Source organism: Leptosomus discolor, chromosome 3, assembly GCF_034619465.1.
Source record: "Leptosomus discolor isolate bLepDis1 chromosome 3, bLepDis1.hap2, whole genome shotgun sequence".
Taxonomy (NCBI): domain Eukaryota; kingdom Metazoa; phylum Chordata; class Aves; order Leptosomiformes; family Leptosomidae; genus Leptosomus; species Leptosomus discolor.
The window spans coordinates 61,855,277-61,874,629 of record NC_141393.1 but is presented as its reverse complement, the minus strand read 5'-3'; the positions used below and the strand labels follow the sequence as shown (position 1 = coordinate 61,874,629).

The window sequence follows — 19,353 nt, the reverse complement described above, 5'->3', positions numbered from 1 at the left end:
AAAGGGTTGCACGGATGCCCTCCTATAGCTAAGCTGGGGTGGGATTTTTACAGCTATGCACTAGGTATCTCTCTAATGAGAACAAAGGAGAGAAGAACACTGAAAGATAAAGAAAGTTCATTGTAAAGCCATAAAACTGGCTCTAAGAATATTTTTAGTCACCTGAAGGTACTCTCCAATAATTTTAAAAGATTGCTTCTATTTCCAGTCGATTGCATCTATTCATGACTGCGTAGTGATAAAAACACAGAATACCTGCCTCTGTGTAGTCATTTATTTCTTTAAGTAGGGAAACGTACAAGCAAGAGTAGACTTGAAATTGAATTGTAAAAGCAGAAAGAACTCTAGGTTTTGCCTCCCAGGAAATGAATTAAAACACTCTAGGTTACAGTAGTGTAACACTGCTTATGCTAGTATGCAGAAGATGGGCTGTAACGTTTCTCAGGCTATTCTGATTACCATTTTTACTTTATTTGCCAGGCATGCCCCTAAAATCTCTTTACTTGGTCTAAGATATGAAGTTTTACAAAATGTATTAGGTCACCTATAGGCAGTAGGTTGAATGCAAATACATCAAGCATTATACGTTTTTTAAATTATCTGAGAGAGGGAGTGTAGTGTGGGAAGTAACCCACAGTGAAACAGTTGTAGTCTCGCTTTCTGCAGATCTTACTCATGGAGATTTCCCGAAGATAATCAGTAAATGGATTTATACTCTTGAACAGGTTTAGAGCCTGGGTCATTGGAAAAATCAATACCACTTTCTGTCTTGGCAGCCACTCATCAGGCAGCTTTGTGAGAAAGGAAAACAGGAGGTGAGTTGTTGAAATACATAAGTGATGAAGAGCATCTCTAAAGTTCTTGAGCCTAGTGAGAGGATGCACGTCTTTCTTCTCCTAATCAGGTGCAAAACATAAGTGAAACAACACAGCTTCACTGGATTTTGAATTGTTTACTATAGTGACTCCTAAGTCAACCACTGCGGACTCACAGCAGGTGCTGCAGCTCACAGGTCTGACAGGAGCTACTCGGAGCCAGCTTCCACTGGCTCCTGCAACTACTTTCTCAAGCACATAAAAGCTGAGCAGCCATCCTTCCTTGGCAGGGTATGTAGTTGAGAAGCTGGTTTCCTGGGTGCTGCTCTGGTCCTGGATATGGTGGGAGTCACCATCTAGATGGCTGCATGTTTTGGTGCTTTGGCTTTCTATTTCTGTTCTTTTTTTTCCTGGGCTGCAGCTTTGGGTGTTATTGTTTAAATCCACTTGTTATGCTGGTGTGTTTGCTCACAGCAGTGATGATTTTATACTTTCTTATAAAAAAAGTCTGAAGTATTTCTGTGTCTTTATTGGCTATAAAAGAAGTTTAAGTGATAAGGCTAAAATGTCTGAGCAATGGATGGCTGTATCAAGATGAGATATAACACTTGTGGGGTATTTATAGCTCCCAGGTTGCAAGTATACTTGGTCTACAGGCTCTGAGAAAGAGAATGCTTTTAAAAAATAACAAACTGCAACAGCTATGCCATTGCAATGTTTGTTATGTTGTTTGTTGGGGTTGGCTTCTGTTGGGTTTTGCTTGTGGGTTGTGGGGTTTTTTTAGGGGGGAAGCCTCTAGAATACCTGTATCTGTAGGAAATCCACAGGATGTCACAGGGCAGTTGAAAGCATGTGGTTTCCTCTGAAAGCAGGGTGTGTGTTTGGGCACCTGTGTGTATGGTGTGTGGGGCTGCTGTGTGTGAGCTACCGGGCTCTAAGCAATCTGATGGAGCTCAACATGTCCCTGCTCGCTGCAGGGAGATAGACTAGATGGCCTTTAAGGTCCCTTCCAATGCCAACCATTCTGTGATTCTAGCCTACCTGCTAGTCTTGCAGGACCTAACAAATGCGTAAGCCACACCTGCCTCTTGAAGTGGTGTCCGTGAAAATGCCCTGAAAACCAAGATAAGCCATGTAACACAAGCAGCTTTCTTCCCCTTGTCCTACCAGCTAGCCAAGGTGAGTTTCTGAGAAGACACAAGCTCTTCGACCTCCGTTCAGGGCTGACCCGCGGCTGCTATAGGTGCCGGTACGCGGCTCCTGCCGCACTCCGCTCTGCCTGCCCGCGGGGAGGGCGGGTACCCAGGCCGAGGGGTACAGCCACCGCCTGACCAGCCCCTGTGCAGCCTGCGACGCCGCTGCTATGGGGCAAGGCCGCACCGAGGGACAGCTGAGCCCAACCAACGTCTCAGGGAGAAAGCGAATTAACGTCCGCCCGCACGGCCCTGCGGCTGCCCGGGAGGCGCTCACCGCCCTGCGCGGAGAGAACCGCCCGCCCGGCGCCTGCGCTCTGCCGTGCCCTCCCGCCTCGCCCAATCCGCTTCCGCGGGCGGCTCGCGCAGCGGATTCAAACCGTGGGGCGGCGGCCGTGGCCGTTGGGCTGCGCGGGGCGGGCGCCCCCCCCCCCCCCCCGGTCGGTCGGTCGGTCGGTCGGTCCCGAGCGAGATGGAGGGCCGGCCGGCAGCCCCGGGGCCCTACCGCGCCACCAAGCTGGTGAGGACGGCGGGGTGCGGGGCTTGTGGGGCGGGAGGAGGAACGTCGGCTGCGCCCGGGGCCTCCCGGCAGCCCGGGGCCTGTGCCTCGGGGTTAGAACACACATTAGTATTGACCCTCCTGGCCCCCTTCCCTGCGGGCAGGAGCGGCGTGTGGGCCTTGGGGGTGACCTGAGTGCTGGGGGAGGGCAGGGGGCTCTGCCCCGCCGTGACCGCTGTCCCTCCCTGGGGAGGGTCGGCAGTGCCTCCCTCCCTGAAAACTGGGCGCCAGCTCAGCAAGAGGAGCCCTGCTAACTATAGCGTGTCCTCTAATTTTGTGTGAGGAAAGGAGGAAAATGCCTTAAAACCGGTGGTTATGTACTCTGGCAGCTGGGTTCATCTCGTGGATGGCTGCTCCAAATTTGACAGTGCCTCAGGAAACTGAGACGATGGAAATGCTGGGCAGGGGCAGGCCGGGTCAATAGAACTCCTTCTGTTTGTGAAACTCTAACCTTGTTTTCAGTTATAGAAGAATAAGATAAAAAAACTAAATGAAATGTTTACCAATTCTTTTTAATCTGATCTTTAGTGTTTCTATAGTAATACTACTACGTTACTTAGTATAACAATATCTGTAGCAGTTTTGTTTATATGCGTATCAATATAACATCATAACAATGATCAATTTCAGGCTTTAATCTTATGTTCTTTGCTGTTTTGTTTCCCATGCAGTGGAATGAAATTACGAAATATTTCCGAGCAGGCATGCCATTAAGGAAACACAGGCAACATTTCAAAAAACATGGGAGCTGTTTCACTGCATCAGAAGCTGTAGACTGGCTCCATGAAGTGTTAAGGAATAATAGTAACTTTGGTCCTGAAGTTACTAGGCAGCAGACTATTCAGCTGTTAAGAAAGTTTCTCAAGAATCACGTCATTGAAGATGTAAAAGGGAGATGGGGATCTGAAAATTTAGAAGACAATGGTGTACTATACAGGTATGGAAATGAAGAACAGTTAACAGAGCTCTTCAGGCGGGGAACTTTATTTAAAAATCTTAATGCTCAGATTCTCAAAACAGCTTGAGCTGTTGGGCCAAAAATCAATTATTAGCACCATTTTACACCACTCGCTATTTCACTTTGCTCTGGCGTGCAGTCTAGACCATACATCCTGTATGCTGAGGGCTGCTTCCATGCTTTTGTCTAGCCAAGTTTTTCCCTGGCGTGTGTGCTACACTCAAGTGCTTTGGAGGGGAGCCAAGGAGAATTTATTGTAGTAGCTGCATGCTGTGCTACCAGTCCTGTGTTTGCTGCTCTTGTACGTTTTACAGAAAGTCTGAGTGGGAAACAGTCTTTCTTAAGTTCTTAATGGTATTAATGGCCCTCACGTCTCCAATTCTGCTCTCAGAGCTGCATAAATATCTGAGTATCTTCAGCCTGACTCTGAAATCAAGAAAAGTTGCCCAAAGCTAATTTATAGTATGATAACATTAAACAGTGTTCTAAAGAGAAAATTTCAGCATTTTTCTTCTAATTTTCCGGAATCTTTTCGGAATCTTGTGGAATCACACTGATAGGGTATGGTTTTGATTAAATGATGACTTGTATTTTTAACCTATGCTAAACTTATTTAACATCTCTCCTATTCACTACAGATTTCCTTCAACATCTCCAGTTAAACCTCTGCCAAGCCCATGTCCACCAAAAGTGAACTTGGAAAACTTCTCGAGAGACAAAGAAAGACCTTTTAAACTGCTGCATTTATCCAGGAGAACTTTTAAAAAACATGAGTTACTGCAGTCTCTGGTAATAACTTACATTTCTCACATAATTGTAGTTGCCCTGTAATTTCTTTATTCTTAAAAAAAAAACCTCCACGCCTAAAAGCAGTCATCTTTTTAGTGACACTGGTCTGTTGTGTCATCTTCTCTTCATCTATCTTATGGTATAAACCACTTATTTTCAGGAAAATTTATTAAAAACAAACCCAGATATAATAGAGGAAAACAAAAAAGACACACTGCACAAGAGGGAAATAAGCCAGGAATATGTGCAAGAAACTTGGAGAAATATCATTCTAATACAGTAAGTCATACACTGTAAAAAGAAGCTGGTATATGTGCTTTGGGTATATAATGGCCCAGTCAAGCTTTTGTCTTTCAAATTCTTTTGAAGTGTTTAAAGTTATGTTTCAAGTTGAATATTTTTTTACTAACTATTGTTTACATGTGTTTATTAACATTGGATTATGGCATTTAAGAAATTTCTTGTTGCTGGTCTAGAAGTACATTCTAAGTGGCATAGATGTTCTTTCTTACTGTTTTTTGGTATTTGTCCCGAGAAAAAGTATGTCCTCTTATTGTCCTTCTGGAAGTAAGAATTTATTAAACAGCAGACTGGCTTATCAAGTAACTAGTGTTTGAATGGATATGGAAAGAATTTGTTTTCCTTCGTTACCAGAAAACCTGTTAGATGTCTGCTCTTTTCCTCCCCACAGTTTGCAAACCATTTTAGGCCTCCCATCTTTGGAAGAAGTTTTGCAGCCAACACAGATAGTTCCCGAGCATGTCATATACAATATGACTAACACGAGCAAACACGGTGTTGTTATTTTGCAGAACAAATCAGGTAAGGCTTTTTTTCTGGCTTTACTTAAAGATTCTGTATGGTGCAATTGCAATGAACAATAAATAAGAATTCAAGTACTATGTCTCATGGTATCTTTACACTTTTTTCCCCAAACTAGCGTACAGTTCAGAATATTTGTCTAGAAGGTTTTGTAGGTGTATTGCATTCACTTTTAAATTACATGTGTGTAGCAATATTTTAAATTTGGTCTTTTATATTAATTACATGTGTGCAATTACTTGTACTGGTTAAGTCTTTGGGGTTATATATAAATAATGTATTTGTTTGTTTATTTTAGAAGACCTCCCTCACTGGGTGTTGTCAGCTATGAAATGCCTCGCATACTGTAAGTCACTGGGCAGCTTTTAAGTTCTGGAAACCTATTTTGAGTTGAAGGTGAAATACACTTGCACGTTAAGATCAGTTGTGATGTTTCACTTTGGAAATTCAAATAATCTAAGTGCCTTGGTACATTGAGAAGCAATGAAATCAAAGCAATACTATCAAATTACTGCACAGAAACATAACCTGAAAGAGTTAATGTGATATTTCAGATAATCAAGCGATCAGTCCCTTAGCAGTGTAGCTAGTTCTCCTGATTGTAGGCTGCGTCGTCTGATTCAGCATACGAATTTTTGGCAACGTGAACAGATTCAATTACTGGAAGAAGAGGGTCTTCGGTGTCCCTTAATCCAAGCAGTGTACAGGAGAATTAATGGTCTCTGAGCTTTCAGTGGAAGCATGCTGTCCAAGGCCATCAGAAAGTTAAGGACTGTTTTTCACTAAAATAGTTCCTATTAACAACGACTCAGGCAGGGAGAGAGCTTGAGTGGTTGGGCAGAACCTGTGTGTGGTTCTTCTAGTGCAGTTTTTCCAGGAGTAAAGGCACTTTCTAGTTACTGGCTTTGAGCTGGACTAAAACAGTTCCTACATTTCATATTAAATTGGGGAAGCCAATTCACAGAAAATGAGTCACTTTTTATTTGTCTTGGAAGAAGTCAACAAAATTTTGCAAAGAGTTTGAGATAAAAGCATTCTTGTATAGTCAGCTTTATAGTCTGCTAAATTTGTCATGAGAACAGAAGGAAGAGTTCTACTCGTTTGTTCCTGGACTTGGAGCGTAGCTCCTCGAATACCTCCTTACTGGCTTCCCCACCTTTTTCTCCAAACTAGAAAAAGCTTATTCTTAAAACCCTTTTATAGCAACAGTTCAGCTGTGGAACACGAAGGCCTTCGATGTCTTACCAATCACTGCGTAGCAGATGAGATGGAATTTTAAAGTCAGACACTTCAGTGTTTTGTGACTGCTGAGCTTTCATTGTCTGCAGAGCGAGAGTCTGTCTGTGCTTGTCCTTTGTTTTGGTATTAATGTATCAAGCAGCAAAACTGAAAGTAGTTATAACTTACAGATAATGTAGTGCTTTTGTTTTCCTTGTGTATTTGCTTAATGTGAAATTCAGAAGGGCATGATGTGAAATCTTAAACTTCAGAAAAGAAGAATCTGTTACCTAAGGCATCAGTGTTATGTCTACTTGAGCAGCTGCCTTGGAACTACTGGGAAAGTATTTACTGTGCAGTAATACAGTTAACACAGGATTTCACGCATTGGGGCGGGTGAAAGAGTACTTTCACAGTGAACCTAATGAAGTTCAGTTTCTAATGGCTTGGTCTGATGTGGATTCTCTTGCTACTAAAGGAGCGTTTTTGTTCTTCAGCATGTGCTGTGGCAGACCTGCCTGGTACTAATAGTCTCTCTTTTACAGTCCCATTGATTTTTATGAAACTTCACAGAATCTAACGTGTCTTTGAGGCTTCCTTTGTCAGATGTGTTTGAAATGGTGTTACAAACACATACAGATCGCGAGTATGTACGCCTTGTGTCTCTATGAAGCAGGCTTTGAAAAGGTCCTGGAGAAGCAGAGGCCAATTAGACTGACAATTAGACTGACTTTGTATCTGTCTTTTTTTTTTTTTTCCCCCAAAACTGCCCCTTTAAATGGCTAACAGGGCAAGCTAGAGTTAGAGGAGTGCCTCTCAAATGAAACTGGAGATTATGAGTTCTTTGTATGTGTGCTTGCCCTGCCATTTAACTCTTGCCCCTGTTCCTGGCAATCTCCTTCCTTAGCTCCCCTCAAAGCTATACTACACTAGCTGTAACAGGGTTGGGTGGTGTGTGGTTTTTTACATCTACATATATCTCTGGCTGCTCAGTGGAACTGTGCTGGGGTCCATGCGGGGTTAATGTGCCTTCAGAAGTTCAGTTTGTGGCATATCCTTGTGAAAATGACCTTTGGGGGTTTTTTCTTCAACTGCATTCCCAAATACATAGAGCCTCGTACATGAACATCACTGCTAGGAAAAACAGGACAGGTAAGAGATGGTGAGTGGATTTAAATTGAAGTAGAAAGTACAGCTGAGCACTGGTCTTTGAGGGTTTCAATACCTTAATTCCCACATCATTCCTGTATTCAGAACTAATAGGTCTTTGTATTTGTATGTTGAAAACTGCAAGCAAGCTTTCTGTTTTTTTGGATTCTCAGTTTCTAATTTGAGTGAATTAGTTCAAGTGGAGTTTTTTCTCTGCACCTGCTAACTGTACCGTAACCAAACGATGAAGACGGTAGTTACTTTGCACAGTGAAAACTAAAAATACTTACACTGGCAGGGGGAATATCGCTCTACTATATTTGTAGTGTAGTGTGTGGCAATGTGGTTATGATTATAAAGTTTGATCATATCAAAAGTTAGATTTTCTTTGGGTCTATGTGTAATTAAAACTACCACCTCCTAATTTATTAGAATTGGCTTTATAAGGAAGTGTGTAGGAGTTCATTGGAGTATGATAACGCTAGGGTTAGATGATCTACACAATGTCAAATTTTATTCCTACCAGGACCCCTTCCATTCGTTCTTTCTCTTCTCTGTAGCAACATGGTCAAGGTTGATTAACTACATCTCTTGGATTACTGGATTGTTTATCTGTCCAATTCTGAAGGAAAGATCCACCATGGGAGGAGTGTTGAACAAAACTTTCTCTTGGTGAACCTTTGAATAGAGGGTTTGAAAAGAGGAGGTCCCCACAAAGGGAAGAGACTCTGACCAGCTCATGCATAAAGCTACACGTGTACATCAGCTGGCTTTGCAGCACGGTCTTCAAAGTTGGTCACAGCATGAGCTGCTTCATCTGGAAGCTAGAGCTCCCTGCAGGACAGCTGGGATCACTGTAGTCTGGAAATGAAGGAAAATGCCAGAAGTTTGGGATTATTTTGCTGAGGAACCTATAAAAGGCAGAAATGGGTTTTCTTTTATCTTCTTGGTGTGGAACAGCTTGTTGAAACTGAGTACCACTCCTCAGTGGCTATACAGAATATTTTATACTGGTTTTGCTTACAAAGTGTACGGTGCTGAACTAAACAAAATATTTGTGCATTGCTGATGTAATTCTTTTCTTGCGAAATGGTCATTCCTACAAGGACCAACTTATGTTGATTGATTGATTGGTTTATTTATTTATTTATTTTTTAATAGTGGAATTGTGAGAGTAAATACTTTTCTTTCTTCACCTTTCTATAGGGCCTAGAAATAATGACATGAGCCAACCAACTTACACTGGGTTTGAACGGGATGTATTCAGAACGGTTGCTGATTACTTTCTCAGTCTCCCTGAACCATTACTTACTTTTGAATACTATGAACTTTTTGTTAATATTTTAGGTACGTATGAATTTAGAAATGATCAGTACAAGCTCTAAGTTTATATCAACTGGGGAACAATCTGTAATTCAAAGTAGACCTCAACCCCCTAATCTATATGGCAGCTTCAGTCTGAGGAAGATCCTCAATGCTGTCATTCTGGATTACAATATTAATTAAAGTGCAGTTCTGTCTCATAATATCCTATATAAATTGCTGTCTGAGCTAACATTCTCAATATGCAACCATCATTTAAAATACATGCTTGTTCCTGTCTCTTCCTCACTGTTGCAGTGTGTTAACTTTCTTTATTCTTGCATGTTGGTTGCAGTTATCTTTTAATTGCTTTTGGACTGAGCTACATTTTTCTTAGGTTTTACTAACAGTCAACTATAAATTAGTGTCTGGTATCTGTTGTCTTCTCTGTTCAGTTAGCGTCTTTCTTTCTGAACTTGTTTGTTTTCATACCACTTGCATCTTAACTTATATTTCATTTTCTGATAGTTATGTGTGACTACATCACAATTCCAGATATATGCAGTGGAAAACATTCTGTCCAAGATGAGAAATGTGATCCACAACCTTCAAAAATTCTCCACTTGAACTCTTTCAAGTCAACGGAGTGTCTTCTTCTAAGCCTACTTAGCAAAGAGCCTGACCAAAAGCCAAAAGAATATGCCGCTTCCAGGAAGTCATCTTCAGAAGAGCTAACTGTTCAAAAACAGTGTGCAAATACATTGCGGCGGTATAAACGGACATATAAACAAGGTAGTGCTGATAATCTAGTAGGAGGAAGCTGTCAAAATCTCCCAGGTTTCAGGAATGAACAAGATCCACCTCAAACATTTAGGACAAGATGTTACTCTTTGGAAATAATTGGAGATACTGCCTCAAGCGTATGTAGTAAAGGAGAATCTGATTCCCTCAGGCAAGGTGATATGAACACCATCCTGGGCACAGGACATGGAAAACAGTCACTGCTGTGTGAGCATAAAGCTGATTCTGTATTGGAGCTTGGTCTTGGTAACACATGTCGAAAACAAACCCATGGTATCAAGGGAGTGCCTGCTTTGACTCTGCAGGATAAAGAGCCGTTCAATGAAAATCACAGATCGAAGCAAATATGCAGGTCTCTGAGTTTACTTGGCAAGGGGAACTCCAAAAGTTGCGCTAGCATTAACGTGCCGGTTGCTGAAATCACAGTAAAACCAAGGTCTCAACTTTGCGGGCAAGAAAAACCAAATGCCTCTGCTGTGGCTTCTTCATTGGACATCAGGACTGAGATTTCTGATATCACCATCAAAAAGAGACTCTGCAAAAGTACCCTAGAACTCTCAGCAAACTCTTTCACTCACTCTTCTTCTGTGTTGACTGGCACGCAAAGTAAGATGGCTTTCTAAAGCATGTTGTATCGGCTTATTGCATTGACTAACTAATCTCTGCTTCCTTAATCTTTGGCACTGTTGCTAGGTTTTTTGATATGTGTATAACATGATCTGTGAGTTTTTAAAAAAAAAAAAAATTCTGGTTGCTGAATTGCGCAGTTTAAAGGTGGCCCTTTGTACCTCTGCTCACAAAGAGTAGTGCATTGTGTCTCTGGAGCCTTAAACTTGATGCATGACTGATTCACCTCTCTGTTCAGGTGAGTGGTAAGTAGTTCTGTCCTAGACACTGTCTAAGAGTGAGGCAGGGAATTTGCGCAGACCTGCCCGTTGGAGGAGATCTCTTTTTCTGGTCTCTGAAACACATTCTCTGGAAATACTTCTGGGAATAACATTAGTGTTGTTTATTAATTGTACCAGCAGTTTATCATAATGAAGCAAGTTGAGGAGGACCACACTATGTTACAGCTGATTTCTCTGAAACATACATTATCATCATTGGGAAAAATGAGATGTCTTGTACTGAGATAAGTATCCTGAAAGTTGGTTCAAATCTTAATGTCTTTACAATTAACTTGTAGATCTTCTTCAGCCTCATTTAGAAAGAATTGCTGTTGAAGCACTACAGATATGTTGTTTGTTGCTTCCACCACCGAATCGGAGAAAGATTCAGCTCCTAATGCGTATGATCTCTCGCATCAGTGAAAATGTGGATATGCCACGACTGCACGATGCAATGGGAACACGTTCTTTGGTAAGAGAATCAGGAGTGCAGTGTATCTGTTGGTTTAAGAATATTGCTGAATTAATGCTGAGAATACTAGCAGTATTCTGTACTTGAGGTTCCTTGTCTCATTGCACTTAAATAGCGATTAATGGACAGATTTTTCATCTCCAGAATATTTACAGTCTGACTGAAAGCAAGCACTTCCTTGTTTCCATCCTAATATGTTTCAAATATTGGTGTTGCTTTTGTTTACTTTGGGAGGAGAAGGGAGATAATTTCTTAAAAGTTACGAATGATCATTTAGTCTGATTTCTCACCCAGCTGCCATTTGCTGGCAAAGTCTGAAGAAAACCTTTCTTGGGCTAAACATTTGAATATGTGAAGTTAGGACAAAAACAGTTCCAAAGAAGGAAGTTTAGTTTAAAGATTAGCTTCCAGGTTCTAATTTAAGCTCTCATTGGAACAACGAAAGATTTTTCTCAAACAAGATTAACTAAAGCAACAAAGTAAGCGCACGTGCTAATTTAAAATAAGCCTATGAAAAGCTGGAAACACAAAAGATGTAAAAATGGGGTTTAAAGCTATTTAAAACTGGATCTTGGTGTGTGTTAGATCTTGATTAGCTTGGTTCTGCAGGTATTTTTTTATCATCTCATTTGACTCAAGATGGCTAATTGAAGATGCACACTTTTCTACAGGGGAGGACTTTTTTCTTATTATTACCTCTTTAAAATATGTATTTCTTGATTGGAAGTGCTGTCCAGTTCAAAAAAGTGGAAGTCTGATGTTATGAGAAGTTACTTTATTTCAGATGAGACAAAAATTATAACCAGTTTTCCTCCTCTCTTGGCCAGTGGTGCAGGCAAGAGAGATTGCAGTGGCAGTTGGTATTGCAGAGTTCGTTGTGCCACTGTGTGGGCTGGGAAGAAGGCAAATCTCTCGGCTGTGTGTACTAATGATCTGTTAAACACTTCTAGATGATACAGACCTTTTCTCGATGCGTGCTGTGCTGTGCACAGGAAGTAGATCTTGATGAGCTGCTTTCTACGCGATTAGTTTCGTTTCTAATGGACCATCAACAAGAAATATTTAAAGTACCAACTTACCTGCAGGTCGCAGTGCGAGATCACATAGAATACATGGAGATGGCTCAGGTTGGTGGCGTGATCGAAAATTTTAAGTTCATTTGCTAATTGTAGAGTCTTTGTTACGTCTGAAGTGGGATGGGAAAACTCTGAATAAAACCACTATAGTTTTGCAAACTTTTGTTAAACTCTTAAATAATAGATTTTAGCTATGTTGTAATGTTTGCAACTTGTGGTGTTGCTGTAAGTTAGTATGCTTGGATGTTTGTTAGGCGCCTTCTTACAGAAAGGATACATAATTGTTTGAGTATGTGTAGACCCCTTCTCCAACTCTTGTTTCAGTGCAAATATCCAAAGGAAGAAATTTGTGCCATACTGCCAACGTATTCATACTGCGAACAAATAACTCCTCAGGAGTTTGAAGAACAAAAGGTTTCTACCTCTCAAGCTGCAGTGGCAGAGCTCTTGGAGAACATTATCAAAGATAAAAACTTGTCTGTGAAGGACAAAAAGAAAAAGTTAAAACAGGTAAGAAATTTGGTGGATATTTCATCTGCTGCTGAAGACGCCTTTGTGAGGGAAGGATCTCAGTCACTGGACCCTGGTATGGAACAAGAGCAGGTTGTATGGAGGGAGTAGAAGAGAGCTGTTGAACATGTTGTGTACCCCAGCTGGGATTTTAGGCACAGTGTCTAATACAGCATTTGATACCGCCTGGCAGCAGTGGTGTTCAAACAATGGTTTAAAACCAGTGTAAAGTTATTGTGAGATACTGATCCCCATTAAATAATAGGTGATAGAATTATAGCATGGTTTCTTGTGGTGTCCAGGCTGTGCAAGTGTACTACTAAAATACTGTAGATGGGCTTAAAATCACTGGGTGATAAAAGCAGAGATTTTTTTTTGCTTTAAGAGGTGAAGCTCTATCTGTTCAGAAACCTGAAACGCTCTTTTCTGCAGACTTAGCTTTGTGTTTTGTAACGTGTATATCGCTCAAGATTATCTGGCACTTCTATGGCCTGCTAACATATTGCCTAATACTAAAGCTAAAATACAGCCATTCTGGCAGGATTTAATGCTGGAGGGTTTTTTCTTTTTCGGAAAACCTTTGGCAAGTATTTCTGACCAATTGAATAGAATTGTACTTGTCCTAGAATCTCCTAAGTGAGTCTTGTGACTCAAATTTGAAAAAGCAGCTTTTCAGAGTGAGCACATTTCTTTCTCTTTGGTGCCCCTCCCCCAGCTTCTGCAACATGGACTTTCATATGTGTTGTGAAAACTTTCTGGTCCTGTAAAAGTGGAGGCTGGACTTCTGCTAGAATTCACTAAAACATCCTGTGTGTGAAGAAGAGTAGTTAATTACAGTCAATTAGAACTTGGAGTAAGCAAGCAGTAGGAAGTGATGCACAGCAGCACTTTAAGCAGGTGAAGTGAGGAGGAAGGAAATAAACTCAAATCCTCTAATAGTAACACTTGAAGTACGAACTTAAATCTTTTGGTGAGTTCCCTCCCAAAGTCCAGAAGCAGCTTTGTACTGCAAGGGCCGCATGGTAGCAAAGTTCATTAAAATTTGCAGAGCTGTATCATTCCCGTCTCGCCATTTGTGCTGGGATAGCTAGTGGTGTGATAAATCACAACTTTTTGGAGTGACTATTCAGTTTTGATACTTTAGGGAAAGCCAAGTACATGGCCTTTCCTAGAGGGTTAGATCCAATGTGTGTCAACACCAGGAGTCACAAACGGAGTCGTTTTCTGCAGGTTGAATCAATCGGCAGAAACCTTTGGCAGACTTGTAGGTGGTTCATGCCAACCCCTGCACAGCTGGCACTTTTGGTGGAATCTCTCATTTTATTTTTTGCCTTTGTGTTTTCCAGTTTCAGAAGGAATACCCTCTAATCTACCAGAACAGATTTCCAACTACCGAAAATGAAGCAATATTACTTGAGAACAAACCCACCATCAAACAACCGATGCTTAGCCTGAGAAAACCAAGATTTCGTAGCCTAAGATACTGATTTCACCACATTTCAGCTGCTTATTTATTTGATGGGTGGGTGGGTGAATGAATTACCAAAGGGCACTGGCTACAGAAATTGGCTGGCGGCTGTGTGTGGAGAGGGAAGAAATGTTTACATGGGCACTATGTTGAAAGGTGCCAAAATAACTTCTGTTTGTGCAGATAACTTTTGAATGACTGCGAAGAGAGAAATATTTATCTGTTTACAAATTATTACACTATATTGTGTTCAGTAAAATAAATGTGAAAATGAGCATGAAGCTATTAGTAACCAAAAACTTATATATGGTTTTCATATGGGGAACTAATGATATGCGTATTGTTGTAACTTTTAAACTGTCTGTTCAGGAATTTCTGCCATTTATTACGGCTCGTGTAGGTTTTTAAATGTCTTTATGTTGTGAATAAGTGCCTTCTTTGTATTCTCAAAATATTTGTCTTTAAACAAAACAATGTTCTTTGAGTTTGGGACCAATTTAAAAGTTGGTTCTGTTGTTTCTGAGAGCGCCAGAAATTCACCATAAATAAATTATCTGACTCGGTAAAATACTTCTGTTCATCTCATCTGTAAAATTCATGTAAGCTTTTGTATATTTATTTATATGAAAAGTCCTGAGTCTATTTCTGACATTTTCATGGAAAATTTATTTTGGATCTGTTGGTATACTTCTCAAAATAATAGCAGTGATGGATGATACGTGGAGTGACAACAAATAGACTTGCAATACACTAAATTTCCCTCTTTTGTTTCCAAAGTTAGGGATGTGCTGCTGGCGTTGGACTGCAGAAGAAGGTACATTTGTTTTCACTTTAGGGTTTGGGGGGTTTTATTAAGCAGTTTTATGCTTTATGGAATGAGATATTTTAGGGAGATGAGTGCTTTCCCTTCGTGTGAGTTGTCTAGTTGTCTGTTGCCTTGTTCAGTTACCTTACACGGTTCCGAGCTGTGCAGCGCAGGCGTCTCCCTCGTGCTTTCTCGTGTCTTGCTTGTTCGTAGGACAAGAAACTGAGTTGTCGTTGTCCCTGCACTGCATGCTCTTACAGTAACTGTTGTAAAACCAGTTGTCAAAATCCAGGCAAATCTCAACTACTCATTTCTTTACCTGGTTTGGGTTGGTTCCGGTGGGTTTTTTGCTGCCTCATGGGGAGGCTCCATAACAGTCTTGTGCAAGTTCATGTGCTGTGTTACGAATGAGGGACTTGGTTGAGGATTGTCACTTTTATACTTGACATCTTAGCACATGACTGCCATGGTCTGCAACCGTGGGCCTGCACTTCAATTCTCTCAGGTGGCTCTCTCCTCTCTGGAAAAATTGGGCAAAACCACCTTTACATTCTGCATCTGACACCTATACATGCACGCAGCACTATGTGCATACCAGTTAGTCTTGTGTAGCTTTACAGGGGTGGGGGGTTAGTGCAGAAGCTTACCCTCTGCTAACTGGGCTATATCTGGCACCACACATACTTTGCAATATATCACTTTTTTCCTTAGGAAGAGGAAGGCTTTGTAAATGAGAAATAAGACCAGCCCAGTTTTAGCCTGTATTAGCAATGCTTTAATGTCCTGTAGATAACTCCACACTTGCAGAGTAGGTGACGGATGTTCCTCCTCTGTCACGCCTGTAGTCATCTGCCTTTAAAAATCCAGTACCTGCCTGAGCTTGCTTCTAATTATTCTCAACCTGGTAAATGTTGCATAAATGCTTTATTTATTTATTTATGTGTTCCAGTTAAGCAACTTATTAGGTGAGAAGCTCACATTTCTTGGGATTTAGCTTTCAAAGGGCTGCCCTCATTACTGGGAGTTCTTGATCCATGTTATTTAATGTTCCCTTTTAATGTTTTTGATAGAACTTAACAAAAATGTGAATAAATGCACAAATTGACTAGCTGTGGGACAGTTAAAATATTCCAAATGAATGATAGATACAAATTTAATCAAAACTCTTCTTTGAGCTATCATTGTCTCTGGAGAGAAATTTTTTACTGGAAGCCTTTTATATTTATTTTAAGTATCATATTATAAAAACTGCAATTCCATACAGGGAGCAGTTCACCAGAGGTGAATTTGTGGTCACCTTTAGTCTATCAGTTGTGTACAATGCGGTGCAGCGGAATTGCCTGGTGCCTGAAGGACAGGTTTGTCCTGAGAACTGGCGCTGCCAGCAGGACTTGTGGTTGCTTTACACTGCCTGAGATGAGAAAGCGCTGTCACGGTCCAGCACCAAGCTGCCCGTGCTGCTAGTGGGGATTCAGTCCTGGGGGCTTGGGTGACGATTTTACTGGGCTTTGCTCCTTTCTGAGTCAGTAGGGTGGGGTGGGCAAGGGGCTTAGGGGCTGGTTCTCAGTTTCCAGTGTCCCTCTTACAAAAGACTGTGTGCACTGTGGCTTTTTAACTTCTGTTATGCAGGCACCGAGCTCATATAAACTGTTGAGGCTTTTTTTTTAAAAAAAAAAAAAAAAAAGTTTACATTGGTTTGAGTATTTTAGTTCCCTTGAAATGGACTATGTTTATTTACAAACACGTTCAGCAGAGAGGTTAGCTCTCATAAATAGTCTCTGGCAGACGAGAAGCTGTTCGCTCAGCACGTGGCCCATTCAGGTGCAGTCTGTTTGGGTTTTGAGTATATACTTACTGTTTTGCACACACAGATCCCAAACTCTTCTGCTTAAGTGTTTAGAGCTGTTATTTGTGATTGCCATCTGCAGTGCCACCTGGTCTGCTGGCCATCAGAGATACCTCAATTTGTGGCCTCCCTTTCTCACACAGAAAGGCACGATGAGATGCTGCTGCTTGTGCTTAGCAGCACCTTTTTTGCTAATTGGCGCCAATCACTCCTTTTCAGTTGTATTAGTTGCAAGGCAGAACAGTTCTATAATGCCTTGGCTTGTGTGCTGTCTTACGCTGTTCTTGGTGTTAGGGTCAAACCAGAAGTCGCCCAGTCTAGTGCTGGCTGGTGTGCAGTGGCACCTGGTCATTCCAAGAAAGCAACTGGTAGAACACAGCCAAGAGGTTATGTGGATAAAATGTTCATGGCTAATCTTGGCGTTGCGTCGTGATGCAACTGCCTACTCCAAATTTAACTGCATGTGGGCAGTAGAGAGAGGGAAGTGGGAAAATTAATACTTTAAGGGGGGGCGGAAGACTGAAAAACATAGGATTGTAATTTTGGTGGGAAGGGACCTTCTGAGGTAATTTATCATATAGTCATAGAACAGTTTGGGTTGGAAAGGACCTTTAGAAGCCATCTGGCCCAACCCCCCTGCAGTAAGCAGGGACATGTTTAGCTACATCAGGTTGCTCAGAGCCCCATCCAACCTGACCTTGAATGTCTCCAGGGATGGGGCATCTACTGCCTCTTTGTGCCAGTGTTTCACCACCCTTCTAAAAAATTCATTCCTCGTATCCAGTCTCATTTAGTCTAAACCCTGTTTAAAATGGGTCTAACTAAATTGGATTATTTGGGACATGTTGAGTCTTGAATACCTCCAAGCTCGGCAGCACAAGGTGTAATAGCAGAGCGCTCTGAATTTTGTCTTCCCTTATCAATCTAAAGCACCAAGACCAAAGCTCTCTGAGCAGCTGATGTGGCTCACCCCTTCTGGCCCAGGGTCCTGGCAGGCAGACGCTCTCTGGGCAATGGTGAGTGAGGAGGGAGGAGAGCCGTAGGGGCTGGGTGGAGGCTGCCTGTGGTGGCCATCCTTCTTCCAGCGCTTGCCACCAAGTCCGTAGGGCTGGATCGTGCTCAGTGCTGGTAAGATGCAGAAGGAGGAAAACTTGGCTGCTGGTGTGTGGGACCAGGGACAGTTTTAGATCTCTGCCTCCTGAGCCGTTGGAGGAGCATTGGGCCTGGGAAGACGCTGTCACTGTGGAAACACTGAATTTTCATGACATTAAAGATCAGGACGCTGGTTTGAATCCTTGTCCTGGGGTTAATTAAAAATCTCTGTGTTACTTGCACTGCTAAGAGGCCTTGGGTTTGCACTCAAGTTTATATTGAATATATTTACTGCTAGGATGCTTCCCCAGACAAGTTACCATATAATTATGGTTGTTTAATATGAAGGGTTAATTGGAGGCCTCTGCCAAAGAGCTCATGAAGGCTCAACTCAGCATCTTGGTTTTTAGTTAGAAGCCTTAACTGAGTTCAGAAGGAAGCACTCTGCCTTGTCAAAAGGAAACCAACAAAAACAACGCAGAAAGAAGCCAGCCTTTCACTTAATGGGTGTAGCAGCAGATCGAACACAGGGGCTGTTTCATTTTCTGCTTTCACAAGAGTTTTGATCACTGGAGCCCAGCTTCTGTTTGTGCAGGAGTACTACCTGAAGGACATGGTATTATGGAATGTCTTCATCCTGTACCATGGGCTGCCCATGAGGGGAAGAGCAGTAATCTTTCTAAGCTTGTTAATCTTTGAAATTACTTTTTACAGCGCTGTTGTTTTCATAATCATCCACTCTTACTAGATGTGGTTTCTTAAAGCAATCTTGAGGCCACCTCTGACAGTGACTGTGCTGCGTGTAGAACAAACGGTGACCAGGTTTGGCATCTTTCTGAGTGTGCAGGGCTGTTAACACCCCGTGTAAAAAATAATGCACATAAAGCAGTAAGTCTTAAGAAATGTGCCTTATGCAGCAGCTAGAGTTGTGGTGTGTACCAGTGTACTGAGACACACTAAATACAAGTGGGAGGAGAGGGGAAATGATGGCTGTGAGCAGACAGTGATGTACAGTGACAGTAGGAACAGCCATCGTGGGTGACGATGCTCCCTGCTGCCCTCGTGACCGGGGGGCAGCGCCTGAGTCTCGTTGGACTTGTACCAATGTGCTGCAGCTTGCAAAGGCAGTCTTCCACAGAAGCCCAGGATGGAGGAAAAAAGCTGGTGGCTGATGTGTGAGCTGGGAATGATAATATTTGACACAGACATCTTCTCTCTGGGTGTCTAACGTCACGTCGCTCCTAGGTGAATCACTGAGCCTTAGGCTGGAGGCGGGCAGGTGCCAAGGAACACTCTGTTACATGGGATCAAGGAAGGAGCAGTTCCTGGCTGCCCTCGGTCTGTGTCGGAGCTGGGAAGGTGTCCCTGTGGTGGAGGCACGGTGAGAAGCCAAGCGGACGTGCCAAGCGCCCGGCATGACTCCAGCGCGCTCCGTTTCACTCCTGGGTTTTGATTTATTTTTTTTTTTTTTTTTTTTTGGTAATCACTTCTGCTTGGGAAGAATTTAGGTCTCAGAAAAACATTCAAAGCCCTTTTTTGTATGAACAGCAAGACAAAACCTCACAAAGCCCGGGGAGGATTTTGGTGGTGA

At 42.1% G+C, this 19,353-nt stretch overlaps 1 protein-coding gene across 2 annotated transcripts; it reads left to right on the top strand.

Annotated features, from left to right (window-relative positions):
• Positions 1-2,480: 2,480 nt before the first annotated feature.
• On the top strand, positions 2,481-14,038 carry DEPDC1 (DEP domain containing 1). Of its 2 annotated transcripts, XM_086462803.1 has the most exons (12): positions 2,481-2,528; positions 3,239-3,504; positions 4,164-4,314; positions 4,475-4,593; positions 5,006-5,136; positions 5,435-5,482; positions 8,710-8,850; positions 9,334-10,212; positions 10,793-10,965; positions 11,916-12,092; positions 12,366-12,551; positions 13,898-14,038. In XM_086462803.1, exons 1-12 carry the CDS (start codon positions 2,481-2,483, stop codon positions 14,036-14,038), a joined length of 2,460 nt encoding a protein of 819 aa, XP_086318929.1. The 2 variants fall into 2 exon arrangements, with proteins under 2 accessions (XP_086318929.1, XP_086318930.1); XM_086462804.1 differs by lacking the exon at positions 9,334-10,212.
• The last annotated feature ends 5,315 nt before the right edge of the window (positions 14,039-19,353 follow it).